The 18,432-nt window shown below is 44.7% G+C and overlaps 1 protein-coding gene across 4 annotated transcripts in view; it reads right to left on the reverse strand.

Annotated features, from left to right (window-relative positions):
• The window catches only part of ENOX1 (ecto-NOX disulfide-thiol exchanger 1), an 899,109-nt gene that overhangs the window by 9,826 nt on the left and 870,851 nt on the right, over window positions 1-18,432 (reverse strand). For all 4 annotated transcript variants that reach the window (XM_075336870.1, XM_075336871.1, XM_075336868.1 and 1 more), the window contains one exon: window positions 7,895-7,948. In XM_075336870.1, the coding sequence (XP_075192985.1) occupies window positions 7,895-7,948 (54 nt within the window). The remainder of the gene's footprint in view (window positions 1-7,894; window positions 7,949-18,432) is intronic.

The following is an 18,432-nucleotide window of genomic DNA, read 5'->3' on the forward strand; positions in this document are numbered from 1 at the left end:
ATAGGAATGTCTGTTTTATGTATTTTTTTTATTAATTTTTGATTACAATAAAAATATTTATTGCATGAATCTCTTGTATTCATTGTTTTATTATAATAATGGAATTGTTGAGTAAATGATTGTTAAAGTGTCATGCCTCTTATGCTGTTTTGGGCTAAATTGCGGTATTAACATCCCATTATCTGCCTGATGAAGGGTACATCAGCAGAAACGTTGCTCTACTTCCCCTTGCGGTGTAATTTTTTTTTAACATGAGGAAAGAAAAATGACAAGCATTCAAGAAACATTCCTTTTGTGTCCATTCTTGTTGTGCTGTTCCTTTATACAATACAGTATTAATTTACTTTACTTTATGCAGCACTTACTAGAATAAGTTTACAATTTCCTTTTAAAGGGAATCTGTCCCCAGGTTTTGCTACCCCATGTGAGCTCAGGATTATGTAGAGATAGAGACCCTAATTCCTGCAAATGTATCACATACTTGGCTGCTTTCTGCAGTTTTGTTGAAATAATTTAATCTGCGGCAGATCTACCAGTCCTCTGAATATCCTCTGTATAACCCCGCCCACACCACTGTGGCAGCTCTTTACTCTGTGCATAGGCAGAAAGCTGCCAATCAGTGGTGGGTTGGTTATACAAAGCCCATGAATATTGAGAACTTCCTAGCAGTAAATTTACTAGTCCTCTAGTGATAATCTCCTGCTGATGAAGCAGTGATTTCATCAAAACTACAGGGAGCAGCCCAGTAGTAAGTGATAAATCACTTGAATTCTGATCTCTCTCTACATTATGCTGCTCTCAGATTAGGTGGCAAAAACCTGGTGACAATGTCCCTTTAAGTTATTGCTTTGAACACTACTGATACTATTATGCAGTCACTTAATTTTTCTTTTCTAAAACTTGCTCAGAATGGTGTTAAGAAAAGATAAAATACTCAACTAACTGATCCCTTTTTCCGCTACCATTCTAAAGGTACCGTCACACTAAGCAACTTACCAGCGATCCCAACAACGATAGGGATCGCTGGTAAGTTGCTAGGAGGTTGCTGGTGAGATGTCACACTGCGACGCTCCAGCGATCCCACCAGCAACCTGACCTGGCAGGGATCGCTGGAGCGTCGCTACACGAGTTGCTGGTGAGCTCACCAGCAACCAGCCCCCAGCCAGCAGCGCCGCGTGGAAGATGCTGCGCTTGGTAACTAAGGTAAATATCGGTAACCAACCCGATATTTACCTTGGTTACCACCGCACGGAGCTACACGTGCAGAGAGCAGGGAGCAGCACACACTGAGCGCTGGATCCCTGCTCTCCTAGTACAGCACACATCGGGTTAATTAACCCGATGTGTGCTGCAGCTAAATGTGCACAGAGCAGGGAGCAGCGCACACTGAGCGCTGGCTCCCTGCTCTCCTACTTACAGCACACATGGGGTTAATTACCTGATGTGTGCTGCAGCTACATGTGCACAGAGCAGGGAGCAGCGCACAATGCTTAGCACTGGCTCCCTGCTCTCCTACTTACAGCACACATCAGGTTAATTAACCCGATGTGTCCTGCAGCTAGCTACATGTGCACAGAGCAGGAGCCGGCAGCACAGGCAGTGAGAGCGGGGGAGGCTGGTATCGAAGGTAAATATCGGGTAACCAAGGACAGGGCTTCTTGGTTACCCGATGTTTACATTGGTTACCAGCCTCTGCAGAAGCCGGCTCCTGCTGCCTGCACATTTAGTTGTTGCTGTCTCGCTGTCACACACAGCGATCTGTGCTTCACAGCAGGACAGCAACAACTAAAAAATGGCCCAGGACATTCAGCAACAACCAACGACCTCACAGCAGGGGCCAGGTTGTTGCTGGATGTCACACACAGCAACATCGCTAGCAACGTCACAAAAGTTGTTCGTTAGCAGCGATGTTGCTAGCGATGTTGCTTAGTGTGACGGGGCCTTAACACTTCTCAAGTCCCCCACTGGTATCTGTGCTTCCTATCACATCTAGATGCACTGTTCACTGCTGCAGTCAATCACGTGTTGCCTTGGTGATTTGCTGCAGCGGTCACGTTTGTCCACAGATAACCATTAAAATGGGAGAGACAGGGGGATTAGTGATGTGATTACTATTTTTACTTAAACCAGTCAGAGTGCTGTAAAATAATAAATTGCCAGAGAACCCTTAAAAACATTCATGGGAACTTTATAAATATATATCCAAAACTATGGGTCAGTATGGAACCTCTTTTTGACCATGAAACAGATTAACCCTACAGAGCTGATAGAAGGGCTTTAACCTTAGCGTAATGATAGCAGGCGCAAAGGGTGCAACTGTGACCAGGCTTGTGCGGAAGGACGACTAACTGACGGAAGCGCCTTTTTCAGCTGGATGTGTGTCGGAGGACACACATTCATCTGAAATGCATTGTGGTGCAGACACCAGCCAGGTCCCTGCAATACAATACATGCAGCTGGCCAATCAAAGGCTGGCGGCTGACTTTGGCATGCCAGTCAAAGGCAGAGCATACCAGGGATGTCATATATTGTCCATAGTAGGTACATCAAAAATGGACAACGTGTGTTGTGGATGCGGTCGAAGATGAGAAGAAGCCATTTTTTTTAAAAATGTGTTAAAGGAAAGCGGCTGAACGGGGAACATTATACCAGGAAGGGACTCAGAATGATGACATTATACTGAAAAGGTGCCCAGGATAGGGGACATTATTACTGTTAGGGGCCCAGAATTGGGAACATTATAGCAGGAAAGGGCCTTGGATCACACTCGGCCATTCATGTCTATGGGTGCAAGTGAAAAAAAAAAAAAAAAAAAAAAAAAAATCGGACCTCACTTGGATGACATCAGATTGCGGACTAATTTTCATGGACTGACAGAATAGGGAAGATGGAGACACTTTTTTTTAATTCTACACATCTGAGCAAATTAGATCACACTGATCAGACTGTGATGAACATAATACAACAGATTTTCTCAGATCAGAGAAAAACAGTCATGTGACCATAGCCTTTCTGGAAGAGGCTCAAAATGCAAGGCATTATACCAGTAAGAGACCCAGGATGGGGGATATTATTACCGGAAAGGGCCCAAGATGGAGGACATTATTCCATGAAGGGGCCAGGCTAGAGAATATTAGACCAGGAAACGTCGCAGGGTGAGAAACATTCTTACTGGAAGGAGCATAGAATGTTGGACATTATTACTGGAAGGGGACCAGGATGGGTAACATTAGTAAACGATGGGGGACATTATTAAATTATGTACATTTTGGAGAAGGGGGCCACCAATGTTTTTATAGAATTTAGGACAATGCTACAATGGCCCATACATCTAACCAACATGCAGGCTGAGGCCCAGGCCTAAATTTTGCACCATGGCTCATCGGACTAGTTATGCCACTGGGCTTTAAAAGAATTTTCTTGCTTCTGGAAAGTAAAGGCAAGAGCAGCATGTCTGAGCTCAGTAGATTACTGATTTTTTTCCATGAACACTGCTTGAAGTGAAATCATATGGTCAGAACTGTAAAGCTATTAAATAGTGGTGCTTTCTGACAGCAATGACTTCTACTCAGCACATAAACTAGACCTGTGCAATAGTGGTGCGCATAATGAACATCTTGTACATGCAGATCACGTAAGCAGTAATACTGAAAGTCTTTCCTAACTCCTCCTATTGCTCAGTAGTTTCCAATTTGCCCAAATTAGCGCTCTGTGGCCTGAGGCTCTTCAGTATGATTTGAAACCCAATGCTGTCAAACCTTTCCTGAATCTTAAAACCAGAGATCAATGCAGTGGATTAGCCACTGAATTATCTGACAGCTGGTTAGTTCCTCTGTGCGCTTATTACTTCTGAACAGTGTTATGTCGCTAGTGTACACTCCACAGCCATTCCCTGCCCAGCCATTTTAATCTGCTGGCAAATGCAACAACGTGCGTGTTCTGCAGAGCTATCTAGAATTGTCCTGGGTCTATAGCATGCATGGCAGTCATAATGCACCACACGCAGGACACAATCTTATGTTCAGTAACTGTGAAGCCTTACCCAACAGCAAATTACATTACATTCTCCATTACAAGAAACATTTGTTAAAAATGTTGTCCTCTATTACATATGATGCAACCATATTATAATCTGATAGATTAAATAAAATACTAAATTAATTATGCAAAGAAGAGTCAATGATTTGGTGCAGATTACTATTCTGACTGCTCATTCACGATTTTTCTTAAAAAAAAGTCTTAAATATTCACGTACTTTGGCTACTCAAGGCTTTATTATTGATTGACAAATTTCTGCCTATGCACAGTACATGCAGGGGACTAGGCTAGCCATAGATTATGAACATGGAGCACCAGCTCATTAATAAGAAGACTATCAGAGCTGCAGCAGACTAATAAGTGCTCTAATCAAAGACTCCGTCCCTCTCTTATGATGACTATCTGTGACAATTTCTGCACCGCCATAAATACTACCGTACATACTATACTGAAAATTTGACCTGTTGGATCTACTCGGAGTTATGGTGGTGAAACACTGCTCTAAATACTATTTTGATTTGTACAGGCCGTTGCTTCAATTGTGTCAGATTCCCTGAAGCAGAAATCTCTGAGCAGTTAGAACTCTCAAAAGACGCTTTAATTCTTATCCACTGGATTTCCACTTAAAGTACCGTATTTTTCGCTTTATAAGACGCACCTGATTATAAGACGCACCCCCAAATTTGGTGAATGAAAGAGAATTTTTTTTTTTAATGTTAAATGGGGCCCATCTTATAATGCCAGTGTCCGTCTAACAAATCATATAGGGTATATGTCCCTCATAGCCGCCCATCCTAAAATTAGCCCCCTTAATCTGGATATGGCCCCCTTATATTGAATATAGCCCCCTTGCGATGGCACACGTTCCCCTGGGCTGCCTATAGCCCCCTATGGATTGCACACGTTCCCTGTGCTGCCTGTGGCCCCCTATGGATTGCATATGTTCCCCTGTGCTGCCTATGGCCCCCTATGGATTGCACACATTCCCCTGTGCTACCTATGGCCCCCTATGGATTGCATAAGTCCCCCTGTGCTGCCTATGGCCCCCTATGGATTGCATACGTTCCCCTGTGCTGCCTATGGCCCCCTATGGATTGCATACGTTCCCCTGTGCTGCCTATGGCCCCCTATGGATTGCATATGTTCCCCTGTGCTGCCTATGGCCCCCTATGGATTGCACAAGTCCCCCTGTGTTAGATATCGCCCCCATGCTGCCCATAGTAAAATAAAACACTCTTTCCTTACCTCCTCCAGCGCTGATCTCCCTCCTGTCTCCCTCCGTGCTTCTGTTCCTCCACTTCCTGGTTCTTGCTGCCAGTCATGTGATCAGCACAGCAGAGTGAGATCTCTGCGTTCCTGATCACAGTGGAAGCAGGGACACCGCGGAGAAACGCTGGAGGGGGTAAGTAAAGCTTTTTTATTTTAGAATGAGCAGCAGCATGGGGGCCATATCTAACACAGGGGGGGCATGTGCCATCACAGGGGGGCGCAGGCTCATATAATATGCACCGCTCCCCCAGCCAGTCACTGCGGTGCGGTTTCAGCACCACGGAGATGGACAGCGGCTGTGCATATTATATGAGCGGGAGCAGGAGATCAAAGGCTGCAACGTTCACCTGCGCTCCAGAGCTGCCCCCACCTCCCCTGGACCCTGCAGTATTAATATAGATATATTATATATATATATATATATATATATATATATATATATATATATATATATATATATATATATACACACACACGTACATATACCCCCCTGTATATTCGGCTTATAAGACGCACCCCCTATTTTCCCCCAAAATATGGGGGAACAAAAGTGCGTCTTATAAAGCGAAAAATACGGTATATCTGTTGTTTCAGGTAACGATCTAGAATAAATTGTTGTTTGTGTGTATGACGAACAACATTATGTCTGGTCATAATATGACTTATAACCTTACATTTTCTCCACTGTAGTCTCTGAAATTAGCAGTTGTCTCTGAACTTGTGGGTGTAGTCTAGCTGCTATAATCTCTCCCAGCACACGCAGAGATTGAGTCATGCTAGTCCTTCTCTGCAACGTGCAGTAAAATGCTGCAGCAGCAGCATGGAGAACATTAGAAAGTAGTACTGAGCTGTGTGGCTGCGATTCCAGCACAGAACAGAAATAAATTTGCTAGAAGCTACAATGCAATCTGTCTGTGTATGCTTGGTCTAGCACTGTGCCAATTACTCCTCACTCCTCCTCCCAGCTACCTTCTTCATGCATAATAGGCTGTGTAGCATGACACCTCACTGTGCTAGAAGTCTACCTAGTTTTGACCAAACAGATGAGGTTTTTTTTCCCCAGAGAGGATAGTGCACTCAGGAAGAAAACACTATGGATTTCTCTGATAAGATATAATTTCTAGTTTCTGATATTTGATTGAACTATTAATTTATGAAACATTGAAACCACAGTGATTAGTTTAAGGGGTACTCCATGAAGATTAAAACAATAAAGATAAGGTTCACAATGCTGTCCTGTACCTGTAATTCAGTGTGACACTGAAGCTGCTCTCCCTCCCTTCTGGGACATTACATCATATATTGGGGGTGTGGCCTGCTCCCTACTAACAGCCGGCCCCTTGATAATAGCTGCTTCTCTGCATTCTAAGGCTAGATGGTGTGGCCTGCTCCACGCTATTGGTAAAAGCCAGCTCTTTGATAACTGCTTCCCTGCAGTCTGAAAACAGGGGGAGTCACCACGTTCCCTGCTCTTGGACAGAACAGGAGAAGATATCATCAGGGGGTTGGCTGTTACCAACAGCAAGGAGCAGGCCATTTCCCTTGGTCTCTGTTATAGCTGTTCTGTTTTGTCTCAAAAGTCAGCTATTATCAATGGGCTGGCTCTTACAAGGGGGCAGGCCACACCCCCATGTGTGATTTAATGTTCCAGAAGGGAGGGGGAGCACCAAGGAGCAGCTCCAGCATCACACTAAATTACAGGCACGTACAGGAACAGCATTATGCAGCTCAAGTTTATAGTTTATAAGGGCAGGGGCAGTAGAAGAATTTACCTCCCTGGAGTAGTCCTTTAAGGCTAGGATGACAAATTGCATATATTGAGGATTATCAAGGTCACTGTTTTGTAGTGGTACAATTCATCTAAGGATTATCAACGGTGTGACCAATCATGATTATTACAAAGACTCTAAACCTGTTGCATTTCTGGTTGCAGACCGCACCTGACTGTTCAACCATAAACTTGCATTTGACCTGACGGTGATTTGGCTGCAGCTCTTAAAGGGCTGTCTGGCAGAAAAACGCAGACAAATGACACATGTCTGAAAATGAAGCCCTTGCCTCAAAGTCACTTTTAGGAGTGAAATTCCTTTTGAATTAACCCTAATCTTTCCCTACATTAATGCCGAAGGTACTGATGTCTAAGAACATTTTAGATGGAATTGCCCTCTAAGCTTCAAGAACTCTGTAGTGTTTTCTCCAAGCCACTGCTGATTAATGTTAGTCATAACTATGTAATTAATAAACATGAAACTAGGAAATGAATAGGAACCTAATAATTGCTTTTCGGAATAATGGATACTTTTGTGCAGAGTTTTCCAGTGCGACAATGCAGACATAGTTTATCTTTATTCCCTGTAACAATTCACAACGCAACGTCTGATTTATTCCTTTAGTTTCCAAACAAGTGTCAGTTCAACGTTTCAAATGAGGAAGACTTGCAAATGACAAACAATGAACATAATTACAGTCAGGAGAACCACACGAGGAATTAAAGTGTCAATGTGCAAGACACATGGCAGGAGAGGAGGGCAGTGCTATCATGTGCCGACAGCTCACAAAGTGGCTGGTTTCATATTGTTGTACTTACTTTGGGGAGGTAGTCGTGATTATTGGCATCTGCAACGTCTTTGGCATTTTTAAGCTGCAAACAAAAAAACAACAGGGTTATATTATCTGCAAAATAACCAGGATTATAGAGAGTATAAGAAGGGATATAACACATACTGTTCTATATGAAATATATAAATCAGACGCTTACTGATAAAGTGTTTAGTGTTACTCATGGTGATCATTAAATTCCTCATTTGTAACTGATCGGAAAAGACGACTGCAATTGAGTTAGTTTCTATGGACAACACTAGCATCAATTGTTTTTTATGCACGAGACTCATTGTTATTCTGTTAGAAAAGCTCCAGAAAGAATTACACTGACAGTACAAGAAACAGAGAAGCAAATATTCATCACATCCTGCTCAAATGTCCGAAGGTGGGGAGACAGACGCCCGGCGCCGATTGGTCGCGGGGCCCTTGCATCACAATGTCACGTAGGCTACGGGGTCGCGGCTTCAGACATCGCGGCCCCAACAGAGGGGAGTATAGTCTTATTTATTATTATGGGGGGTACAAGGGGAATAAGCAGGGGTTGTCCAAGTAGTTGGCAGCCCCTTTAAGCGGCCAAAATTCTCAGAAGGCTGAATATATGCACAGCAAGTGGTTTGCAATACAAACTGAAAGTCTTTGAAGCATATTTGGCATAATTTTTCAGTTTGATAAAGAACGGCTAAAAACATCATCTGCCCAGTCAACATCTAGCCGCAATTATATATATATATTTGAAAAAAAGCCAGAAAAGGCACAAAAAATTTGGAGTTTCAAATAATTTGGATAAAAAATGCCACTGCAATTGATGCATTTTATTAGCCTAAACCAAATAAAAAGGAACAAGAAATATCCAGGAAGACTTCTCCTTCCATCTGGATCCACTTCTGGTTTTAGCTTAAAGAAAACGGCACCAAAATCTGCAAGGATGTTTTTGTTGCAACACTTTGAGAAAGCACATTGATGAAGTTTTACCTACTGCTTATTTTGAAATGCCATTACAGCAACTATAAAATTAAATGAGGACATCGGACAATTATCCTTGCTAGGAACGTCCAGAAAGTGCTGTACTGGGGACACTTAAACTCTTATATAACCAATGTCTCTGCTGAAAACACACAACAAGGAATTACAGACCTTTAACATTTTTGTTTGCACAACAGTCCACAAATAGAAAACTACTATTACTTTCCATTAAATAAAGCAGTGTATGAAATAAACACATGGTGCAATGACTCACAAGCCAATGGACTGTGTTTGTTCCCTATGTGCCCACGGGGAAAGTGTCCTGTGGTTATATCCGCAGGAGCTCCCAGAAATCCGCAGCACAACTTTGTCTGTTTCCATGCTGTGGTTTTCTTGTGGAATGTCCTGCGGATATGCTGCGGTCATTCTGCATTGAGGATATAATACCATGGCTTGGACACTGCATCCTCAATGCAGAACAATTGCTGAGTGATCGGGGAGTTCATACTTACCTCCATCACGCAGCACTTCTCTCCGTAACCAGCCATGTCTGCACTATGCAGGAGAAGGTGGGCGGGCCTGCACTAGCTCTGACTGTCACATGACCGGAGCTTGTGCCGGCCCCGCCCATCTCCTCCTTCCTGTTCCTAGCTCCTCTGCAGTGAGGGAAAGTGACTGGGTGTCTGCTATCAAGGCAGGTAAGTATGGGACCAAGGCAGATTTCCGCAGGTAATTCCGCAGAAAGAATTGACATGCAATTACGTGTGGCTGTGGGACATCCGCACCATGTTCCGCAGCTGCATGTATCCGCAGCATGGACACAGCACTTCCTATGTCCCATAGGATAACATGGGGAGTGTCTGTGCATGCTGAAACCTGCGGATTTACCTGGAAAATCCAGAAAATCCGCGAATTTTCCGCAGATAAATCCGCGGGTTTCATCTCACGTGGGCACATAGCCTTACAATGCAATATACTTTACTGCATAGAATACCACTCAGGAGACAAGTCTACTGAAGATAAGAGAATTATCACTGTATTCTGGGATATTTAATCTACAGTTTAACCTCTTCACCCCCAGTCTGTTTTCACCTTCATGACCCGGCCATTTTTTTTTTTTTCAATTCTGACCAGTGTAACTTTATGAGGTTATAACTCTGAAACGCTTCAACAGATCCCAGAGTGATTCTGAGATGGATCCCAGTGATTCTGAGACTGTTTTTTTCATGACATATTCTACTTCATGTTAGTTGTAAATTTAGGACAATACTTTTTGCCTTTATTTGTGAAAATATCGGAAATTTAGTGAAAAATTTCGCAAGTTTCAAACTTTCAATTTTTATGCTCTTAAACCAAAAGAGTTAAACCACTCCACATAGTTAAGTAATAACATGTCTTCTTTACGTCAATACCATTTTTGAATCATAATTTTTTGGGGTTAGTAAATTAAAAGCTTAATTAGCAATTTCTCATTTTTCCCAAAAAATCTACAGAACTATTTTTTTTTCTAGAGACCATATCACATTTGAAGTGACCTTGCGAGGCCCATGTGACAGAAAATACCCAAATGTTTTACCAATCTAAAAACTGCACCCCTAAAAGTACTCAAAACCAAATTCAGAAAGGAACTAAAGCAATGTAGAAGGAAAAGATGAAAATTTTACTTTTCCTCACAAAAACGTTACTTTAGCTCCAAAATTAGTATTTTCACAAAGGTAACAAGAGAAAGTACACAATACAATTTGTTGTGCAATTTCTCCTAAGTAAGTCGATACTCCATATGTGGTGTAGAGCTACTGTTTGGGTGCACGGCAGGCTCAGAAGGGAAAGAGCGGTATTTGACTTCTGGCACGCAAAAGTGGTTGGAATAGATAGATGCCAGTGGAATTCCCCCACAGGTGACCCCATTTTCAAAATTACACATCTCAAGGAATTTATCTAGATGTTTGGCGAGTTCCTTGAACCAACAGGCGCAAATTTTATAACATTGAGCCGGTAGAATAAAAACAATTTTTATCACAAAAATGTTTTCATTTTCACAAGGGTAACAGGAGAAAGTGGACCATACAATTTGTTGTGCAATTTCTCCTGAGTACACCAATACCCCTTATGAAGGGAAGGAGCACCATTTTGGCAGAGCCCCCGAGATGCTAGAAAAACAGACCCCCTTATAATTGACCCTATTTTATAATTTACACCCCTCAATGAATTAATTTGCGGGTGCAGTAATCATATTAACACCACAGGTGTGTCACAAAATGTTATACTATTAGGGAATAAAGAATAAAAAATTCTAACATTTTTACCACTAAAATGTTTATTTAACCCCTTCACGACCTTTGATGGATGTATCCGTCATGGTGCTCTGGTTCTTAAAGACCCATGATGGATATATCCGTCATGGCGAAATCGCGGCCCCGGAGTGTCAGTGACTGCGATCGGTTTTCAAAAACTGTAGATTCAGGAAGGAGAGGACCTGTACCTGACCTCAGGAGGGGTGGTGTCTCCTCCCCGGACCTACGGAGGCTGCAATTGTCTGACGAACGCCGCTCAACCAATCACAGCCAGTGTAATGTTTCAGCCATTGAAAATGGCTAAAACATTGAAATCCAGCCATGATCAGTGCAGCTGTAGCACTGATCATTGGCTGGAGCTGGGTGACCTTTGCTGCACCCGCCCCCAGCTCTGTTTGGAGAGATCGGCCTTGTGACCTATCTCTCCAAGCATCGTGCATCTGGGACCGGTGAGCTGTAGGAGATCGCTCTCCTCAACTTCTCCCTCCGTGGAAGCTGAAGAGAGCGATCCCTGCGGGTGCCCATCTGTCAGTCACAGCCCCAGATCATCCACTGCCCTCCTCAATCTGCTTTGCCCCTGCATCGCCGCTGCTCTCCCGCTACACCCCTGCATGTGACGCCGCTGCGCTGCCCCTACATCTGACGCCGCTGCTCTCCTCCCGCTGTGCCCCTGCATCTGACTCCGCTGCTCTCCTCCCGCTGTGCCCCTGCATCTGACACCGCACTCCCCTATCAGCCACTGCCCCCTTCCCGATCTGCTGCCTGTTCTCTCCCATCCCCTTAATTCTCTGCCCCCTCTTGGATCTGCTGCCTCCTCCATCTGCTGCGATCCTGCTGCCTAGATTCATCCTGTAAGGTAAATATCCCCAATCTCACCTCCCACTCCCCTTTCACCCTCCCGCCATTCTCCTGCTTCCGTTGCACCCTCACCCACCCTCTGCCGCTCCTCCATCTGCCGTGCCCTCCCCCATCCTCTGCCGCTCCTGCATCCGTTGCGCCCTCTTCCATCCGCCACGCCCTCACCCATCCTCCACCGCTCCTGCATCCGTTGCGCCCTCACTCATCCTCCGCCGCTCCTCCATCCACCACGCCCTCAACCATCCTCCGCCACTCCTGCATCTGTTGCGCCTTCTTCCATCCTCCGCTGCTCCATCTGTTGCGCCTTCTTCCATCCTCCGCTGCTCCTCCATGCACCACGCCCTCAACCATCCTCCGCCACTTCTGCATCTGTTGCGCCCTCACTCATCATCCGCCGCTCCCCCATCCACCGCGCCCATCCTCCGCCGCTCCTGCAACCGTTGCGCCCTCTTCCATCCTCCGCCGCTCCTGCATCCGCCGTGCCCTCACCCAGCCTCCGCCGCTCCTGCATCCGTTGCACCCTCTTCCATCCTCCATCCATCTTTCTTTCCGTCCCACCTAGTCCCCCCCTTTTTGCAGCACATCCGTGCGTGCGTCCTGATTTTCTGTGAACTAAGAAAGAAATACAAATAAACTTAGTTTAGGGCCAGTAAAATTATACTGTAGTAATCGTCAACTACAGTATTTTTTTTACTGAATATTGTAAGGGTCAGCCCAGTGCCACACGTGAGAGCAATGCATGAGTCTCACATCATATCATCCGGCACGGTCGCTCTCTTCCAGACAGGAGAGTGCGGCTGTGCCGGGTCATGCGATGTGAGATTTGTGCATCACTCTCACGTGTAGCACTTGCCTTAAGGGTGCTTTACATGCTGCGACATATAGCTAGCAATGTCGTGCGCGATAGCACCCGCCCCCGTCGTTCGTGCGACATGTGATCGCTGCCATAGCGAACATTATCGTCACACGCACATACCTTTACAGCGACGTCGCTGTGACCGCCGAACAATCCCTCCTTCAAAGGGGAGATGCGTTTGGCGTCATAGCGACATCACTGCGGCGTCACTAAGCGGCCGCCGAATAGCAGAGGAGGGGCGGAGATGAGTGGCCGGAACATGCCGCCCACCTTCTTCCTTCTTCATTGCCGTTGGAAGCAGGTAAGAAGATGTTCGTTGTTCCTGCGGCGTCACACATAGCGATGTGTGACGCCGCAGGAACGACGAACAACCAGCGGCATGCACCACCAACAATATTATGAAAAGGAGCGACGCGTCAACGATTTTTGACGTTTTTGCGATCATTGCTCCTTGGTGTCACACGCTGCAATGTCGCCAACGGCGCCGGATGTGCGTCACTAACAATGTGACCCCGATGATATATCGTTAGCGATGTCGCAGCGTGTAAAGCACCCTTTGGTGTCAGTTGCGCTCATATTTTTTTTTTTTTTACTGACATTCCGTATTTTTTATTTCGACAAACTAATATTTTTTGTATGGGGGGGGTCTAGTTTCCAAAATGGGGTCACATGTGGGGGAGCTCCCTTGTTTGGGAACATCAGGGGGATCTCCAAACGCAACATGGTGCGGCTAACAATTCCAGCAAATTTTCCATTTAAAAAGTCAAATGACGCTCTGCCGTGCGCCCAAACAGTGGTTTTCTGCCACATATGAGGTATCAGAGTACTCACAACAAATTGCCCAACAAATTTTGCGGTCCATTTTATCCTGCTACCCCTGTAAAAATTAAAAAATTGAGTCTAAAATAACATTTTTGTGTAAAAAAAAAAAAGTACGTTTTTGTTTTTATGGCTCAATGTATGAAGCACGTGAGGGTTCAAAGTGCTCATTACCCATCTAGATTTATGCCATGGGGGGGGTCTAGTTTCCAAAATGGGGTCAATTGTGGGGGAGCTCCATTGTTTAGGCACCTCAGGGGGTCTCCTAACGCAGCATCGCATCCACTAATGATTCCAGACAATTTTGCTTTCAAAAATTCAAATGGTGTTCCTTCCCTTCCAAGCTCTCCAGTGCACCCAAACAATTGATTTCCCCCACATATGAGATATCGGTGTACTCAGGATAAATTGCACAATTAATTTTATCGGGCATTTTTTCCTGATACCCTTGTGAAAATGCTAAATTTTATCGCTAAAGTAACATTTTTGTGTAAAAAAGTAAAATTTTCATTTTTTCCTTTCACATTGCTTTGGTTGCTGTGAAGCTCCTAAACGGTTAATAAAGTACATGGATGTGGTTTTGACCAGAGTTAGGGGTGCAGATTTTAGAATGGGGTCACTTTTGGGTATTTTCTGTCGCCTAGGTTTCTCAAATCACTCCAAATGTGATGTGGTACATAAAAATTTTTATTTTGTTGGAAAAATGGAAAATTGCTGATGAACTTTGAACCCTTCTAACTTCCTGACGGGAAAAAAAAATTGTTTCGAAAATTGCGCTGGTGTAAAGTAGACAAGTTGGAAATGTAATTTAGTAACTATTTTGTGTGACATATCTCTCAGATTTATGGGCATAACATTTCAAATTTTGAAAATTGCGAAATTTTTTAAATTTTGGCTGAATTTCCAAAATGTTCACAAATAAATGCAAAACATATCATCCTAAATTTACCACTGACATAAAGTACAATATGTCACGAAAAAACAATGTCAGAATCGCAAGGATCCGTTGAAGCGTTCCAGAGTTATAACCTCAAAGTGACACTGGACAAAATTGCAAAAAATGGCCTGGTCTTTAAAGAAGTTGTCCAGTTACCAAAACCGATTTTTTTTTTCTGATAAATCTTGCTAATATGTGCCCCTCAACACATCTATTATGTTTTTTCAGCAAAATTACCTTTTATTGTGCACTAGCAGCACACGGTCATTGCTGGCTCCAGCTCTGATGGGGTTAATCTCTCCTCTGACTTCCTGTGTTCAGTTCCTACAAGTCCCAGAATTCTTTGTGGCTCTAGGGCGTTATCTGGCTTATCTAACACACCCATTGTGTCTAATACACCCACTCTGCTCCCACCCAAACCCTCCTCCCTGCCTCTTCCCTGTGGATGCACTGAGATCATCAATCACACAGACAGCAGCAGCTCTACACAGCCAGGGGAAGAAAGTGTGTGTGTATATACAGTGTGTGTGCGTATATACAGTGTATGTGTATATACAGTGTGTGTGCGTATATACAGTGTATGTGTGTATATATACAGTGTGTGTGTGAGTGTGTATGTCATACTCACCTGTCTGCAGGGTCCGGGTGCCATGCCTGCTTCCAGCCCCTGTCTCGGTCCCGCCGCTCTGGCTGTGTGCAGTCTCCCGGGGGCACGTACGAAGCTTGCAGGACCTGGCGGTGGATCACCTGATGCAGTCACCTGACGCATCAGCTGATCGATTCTCGTGGTGTCGCCAGCTTTTTCGCGCCCGGCCGGCTATCAGCTGATCCTGCCTTCAGGGAACTTCATCAGCTGATTACCGGCAGCTCCTGCAGTGATGGGACAGGATCAGACTCTCATCCGATCGCTGCAGGAGCTGCCGGTAATCAGCACAGACGTGAGTATTTTTTTTTTTTTTTTTTGCACTGATGCTTCAGCTGATTGTATAATCGGCTTTTATACAATCAGCTGCTGTGTCATGTGATTCACATCCTTTAACCTGACACATCATCTGATCGCTTTGCCTTCCAGCAAACAGATCAGATGATATTGGATCCTGATTGGACAGCGCGGGACCCTAACCCAGGATTACTGCGGAGGGGGGTTTATTTCAATAAAGATGGAGTCACTAATTGTGTTGTGTTTTATTTCTAATAAAAATATTTTTCTGTGTGTTGTGTTTTTTTTTTTATCATTACTAGAAATTCATGGTGGCCATGTCTAATATTGGCATGACACCATGAATTTCGGGCTTAGGGCCAGCTGATAATATACAGCTAGCCCTAACTCCATTATTACCTAGCTAGCCACCCGGCATCAGGGCAGCTGGAAGAGTTGGATACAGCTCCAGAAGATGGCGCTTCTATGAAAGCGCCATTTTCTGGGGTGGCTGCGGACTGCAATTCGCAGTGGGGGTGCCCAGAAAGCTTGGGCGCCCTTCACTGTGGATTCCAATCCCCAGCTGCCTAGTTGTACCCGGCTGGACACTAAAATTAGGCGAAGCTCACGTCATTTTTTTTTTAAATTATTTCATGAAATTCATGAAATAATTAAAAAAAAAAGAGCTTCTCTATATTTTTGGTTCCCAGCCGGGTACAAATAGGCAGCTGGGGGTTGGGGGCAGCCCGTACCTGCCTGCTGTACCCGGCTAGCATACAAAAATATGGCGAAGCCCATGTCATTTTTTTTTTCTTTTTGGGTAAACAACTGCATACAGTCCTGGATGGAGGATGCTGAGCCTTGTAGTTCTGCAGCTTCTGTCTGCTCTCCTGCATACACTAGTGAATGGAGGATGCTGAGCCTTGTAGTTCTGCAGCTGCTGTCTGCTCTCCTGCATACACTAGTGAATGGAGGATGCTGAGCCTTGTAGTTCTGCAGCTGCTGTCTGCTCTCCTGCATACACTAGTGAATGGAGGATGCTGAGCCTTGTAGTTCTGCAGCTGCTGTCTGCTCTCCTGCATACACTAGTGAATGGAGGATGCTGAGCCTTGTAGTTCTGCAGCTGCTGTCTGCTCTCCTGCATACACTAGTGAATGGAGGATGCTGAGCCTTGTAGTTCTGCAGCTGCTGTCTGCTCTCCTGCATACACTAGTGAATGGAGGATGCTGAGCCTTGTAGTTCTGCAGCTGCTGTCTGCTCTCCTGCATACACTAGTGAATGGAGGATGCTGAGCCTTGTAGTTCTGCAGCTGCTGTCTGCTCTCCTGCATACAATGAACATTTTGAATAAGGAAATGACATCAGACCTTTTTTTTTTTTCATCAACAATCTTTAATGGCATTGTGCACTGATTAAAAACGCAGTGAGCAAAAACGCAGCATAAAACGCACCAAATCGCGGCAAAAACGTGACATGCAGCACCGCAGGTGACAGAGCAGAGCAAGTTGGTGACATGCTCTGCTCTGACACATAGTGTGCTGCATGTCACTGTATCCACTCTGGGACTTGTTGTGCAGGTGACCGGATGATACATGTCACTAACTTGCTCCACTCTGTGACTTCTGCTGCATTGTTCCAACTGTATACACTCTCACCTGAACAAGTCTCAGAGTGGGGCAGTTAGTGACATGTATCATCCGGTCACCTGCACAACAAGTGCCAGAGTGGTGAAAGATAGTGACATGCAGCACACTATGTGTCAGAGCAGAGCATGTCACTGTCTCCACTCTGGGACTTGTTGTGCAGGTGACCGGATGATACATGTCACTAACTGCCCCACTCTGTGATTTCTGCTGCATAGTACCAACTGTATACACTCTCACCTGCACAACAAGTCCCATAGTGGAGACAGTTAGTGACATGCAGCACACTATGTGTCAGAGCAGAGCATGTCACTGTCTCCACTCCGCTGACCTCACAGCCCGTACACGCTGCGATGGATGCAGGGGGACACAGAACAAGTAATCGGCCGACACTGGAGTCATCTGATTACTTGGGATGAATGAGAAGTAAAATGCTCTGGTGCTCGATGGCGAAGCCCATGCCGATTTTTTTTTTAAAAAATTCATTAAAAATAATAAAAAAAATAATCACATTGTTTGTGGGCTCCCGCTGCATTTTCTATTGCTAAGGGGTAACCAAAGCAGCTACTGGCTGCTAGCCCCCGCTGCTTGGTGTTACTTTCACTGGCAATAGAAATGCAGGGAAGCATTTTTTTTTTTTATAAAGGTTTTTCCCTGGAAACGTTTTTAAGAAAATGACGTGGGCTTCGCCATATTTTTGTATGCTAGCCAGGTACAGCAGGCAGCTACGGGCTGCCCCCAACCCCAGCTGCCTAGTTGTACACGGCTGGGAACCAAAAATATAGAGAAGCCCTTTTTTTTCATGAATTTCATGAAATAATTAAAAAAAAAAAAATGATGTGGGCTTCGCCAAATTTTTGAGTCCAGCCAGGTACAACTAGGCAGCTGGGGATTGGAATCCACAGTGCAGGGTGCCCAAACTTTCTGGGCCCCCCACTGCGAATTGCAGTCCACAGCTGCCCCAGAAAATGGCGCTTTCATAGAAGCGCCATCTTCAGGCGCTGTATCCAACTCTTCCAGTGGCCCTGGTGGCAGGTGGCACGCTGGGTAATAAGGGGTTAATACCAGCTATGTTTTACCAGCTGGTATAAAGCCCGAGATTCTTAATGTCAGGCCAAGTTTAACCTGGCCATTAAGAATCTCCAACAAAGGGTTTAAAAAAAAAAGAAAAAGACATCACACAGAGAAAAATACTTTATTAGAAATAAATACACAAACACAGTAGGGACTCCATGT

The sequence above is a fragment of the Anomaloglossus baeobatrachus genome, chromosome 2, assembly GCF_048569485.1.
Source record: "Anomaloglossus baeobatrachus isolate aAnoBae1 chromosome 2, aAnoBae1.hap1, whole genome shotgun sequence".
NCBI lineage: Eukaryota > Metazoa > Chordata > Amphibia > Anura > Aromobatidae > Anomaloglossus > Anomaloglossus baeobatrachus.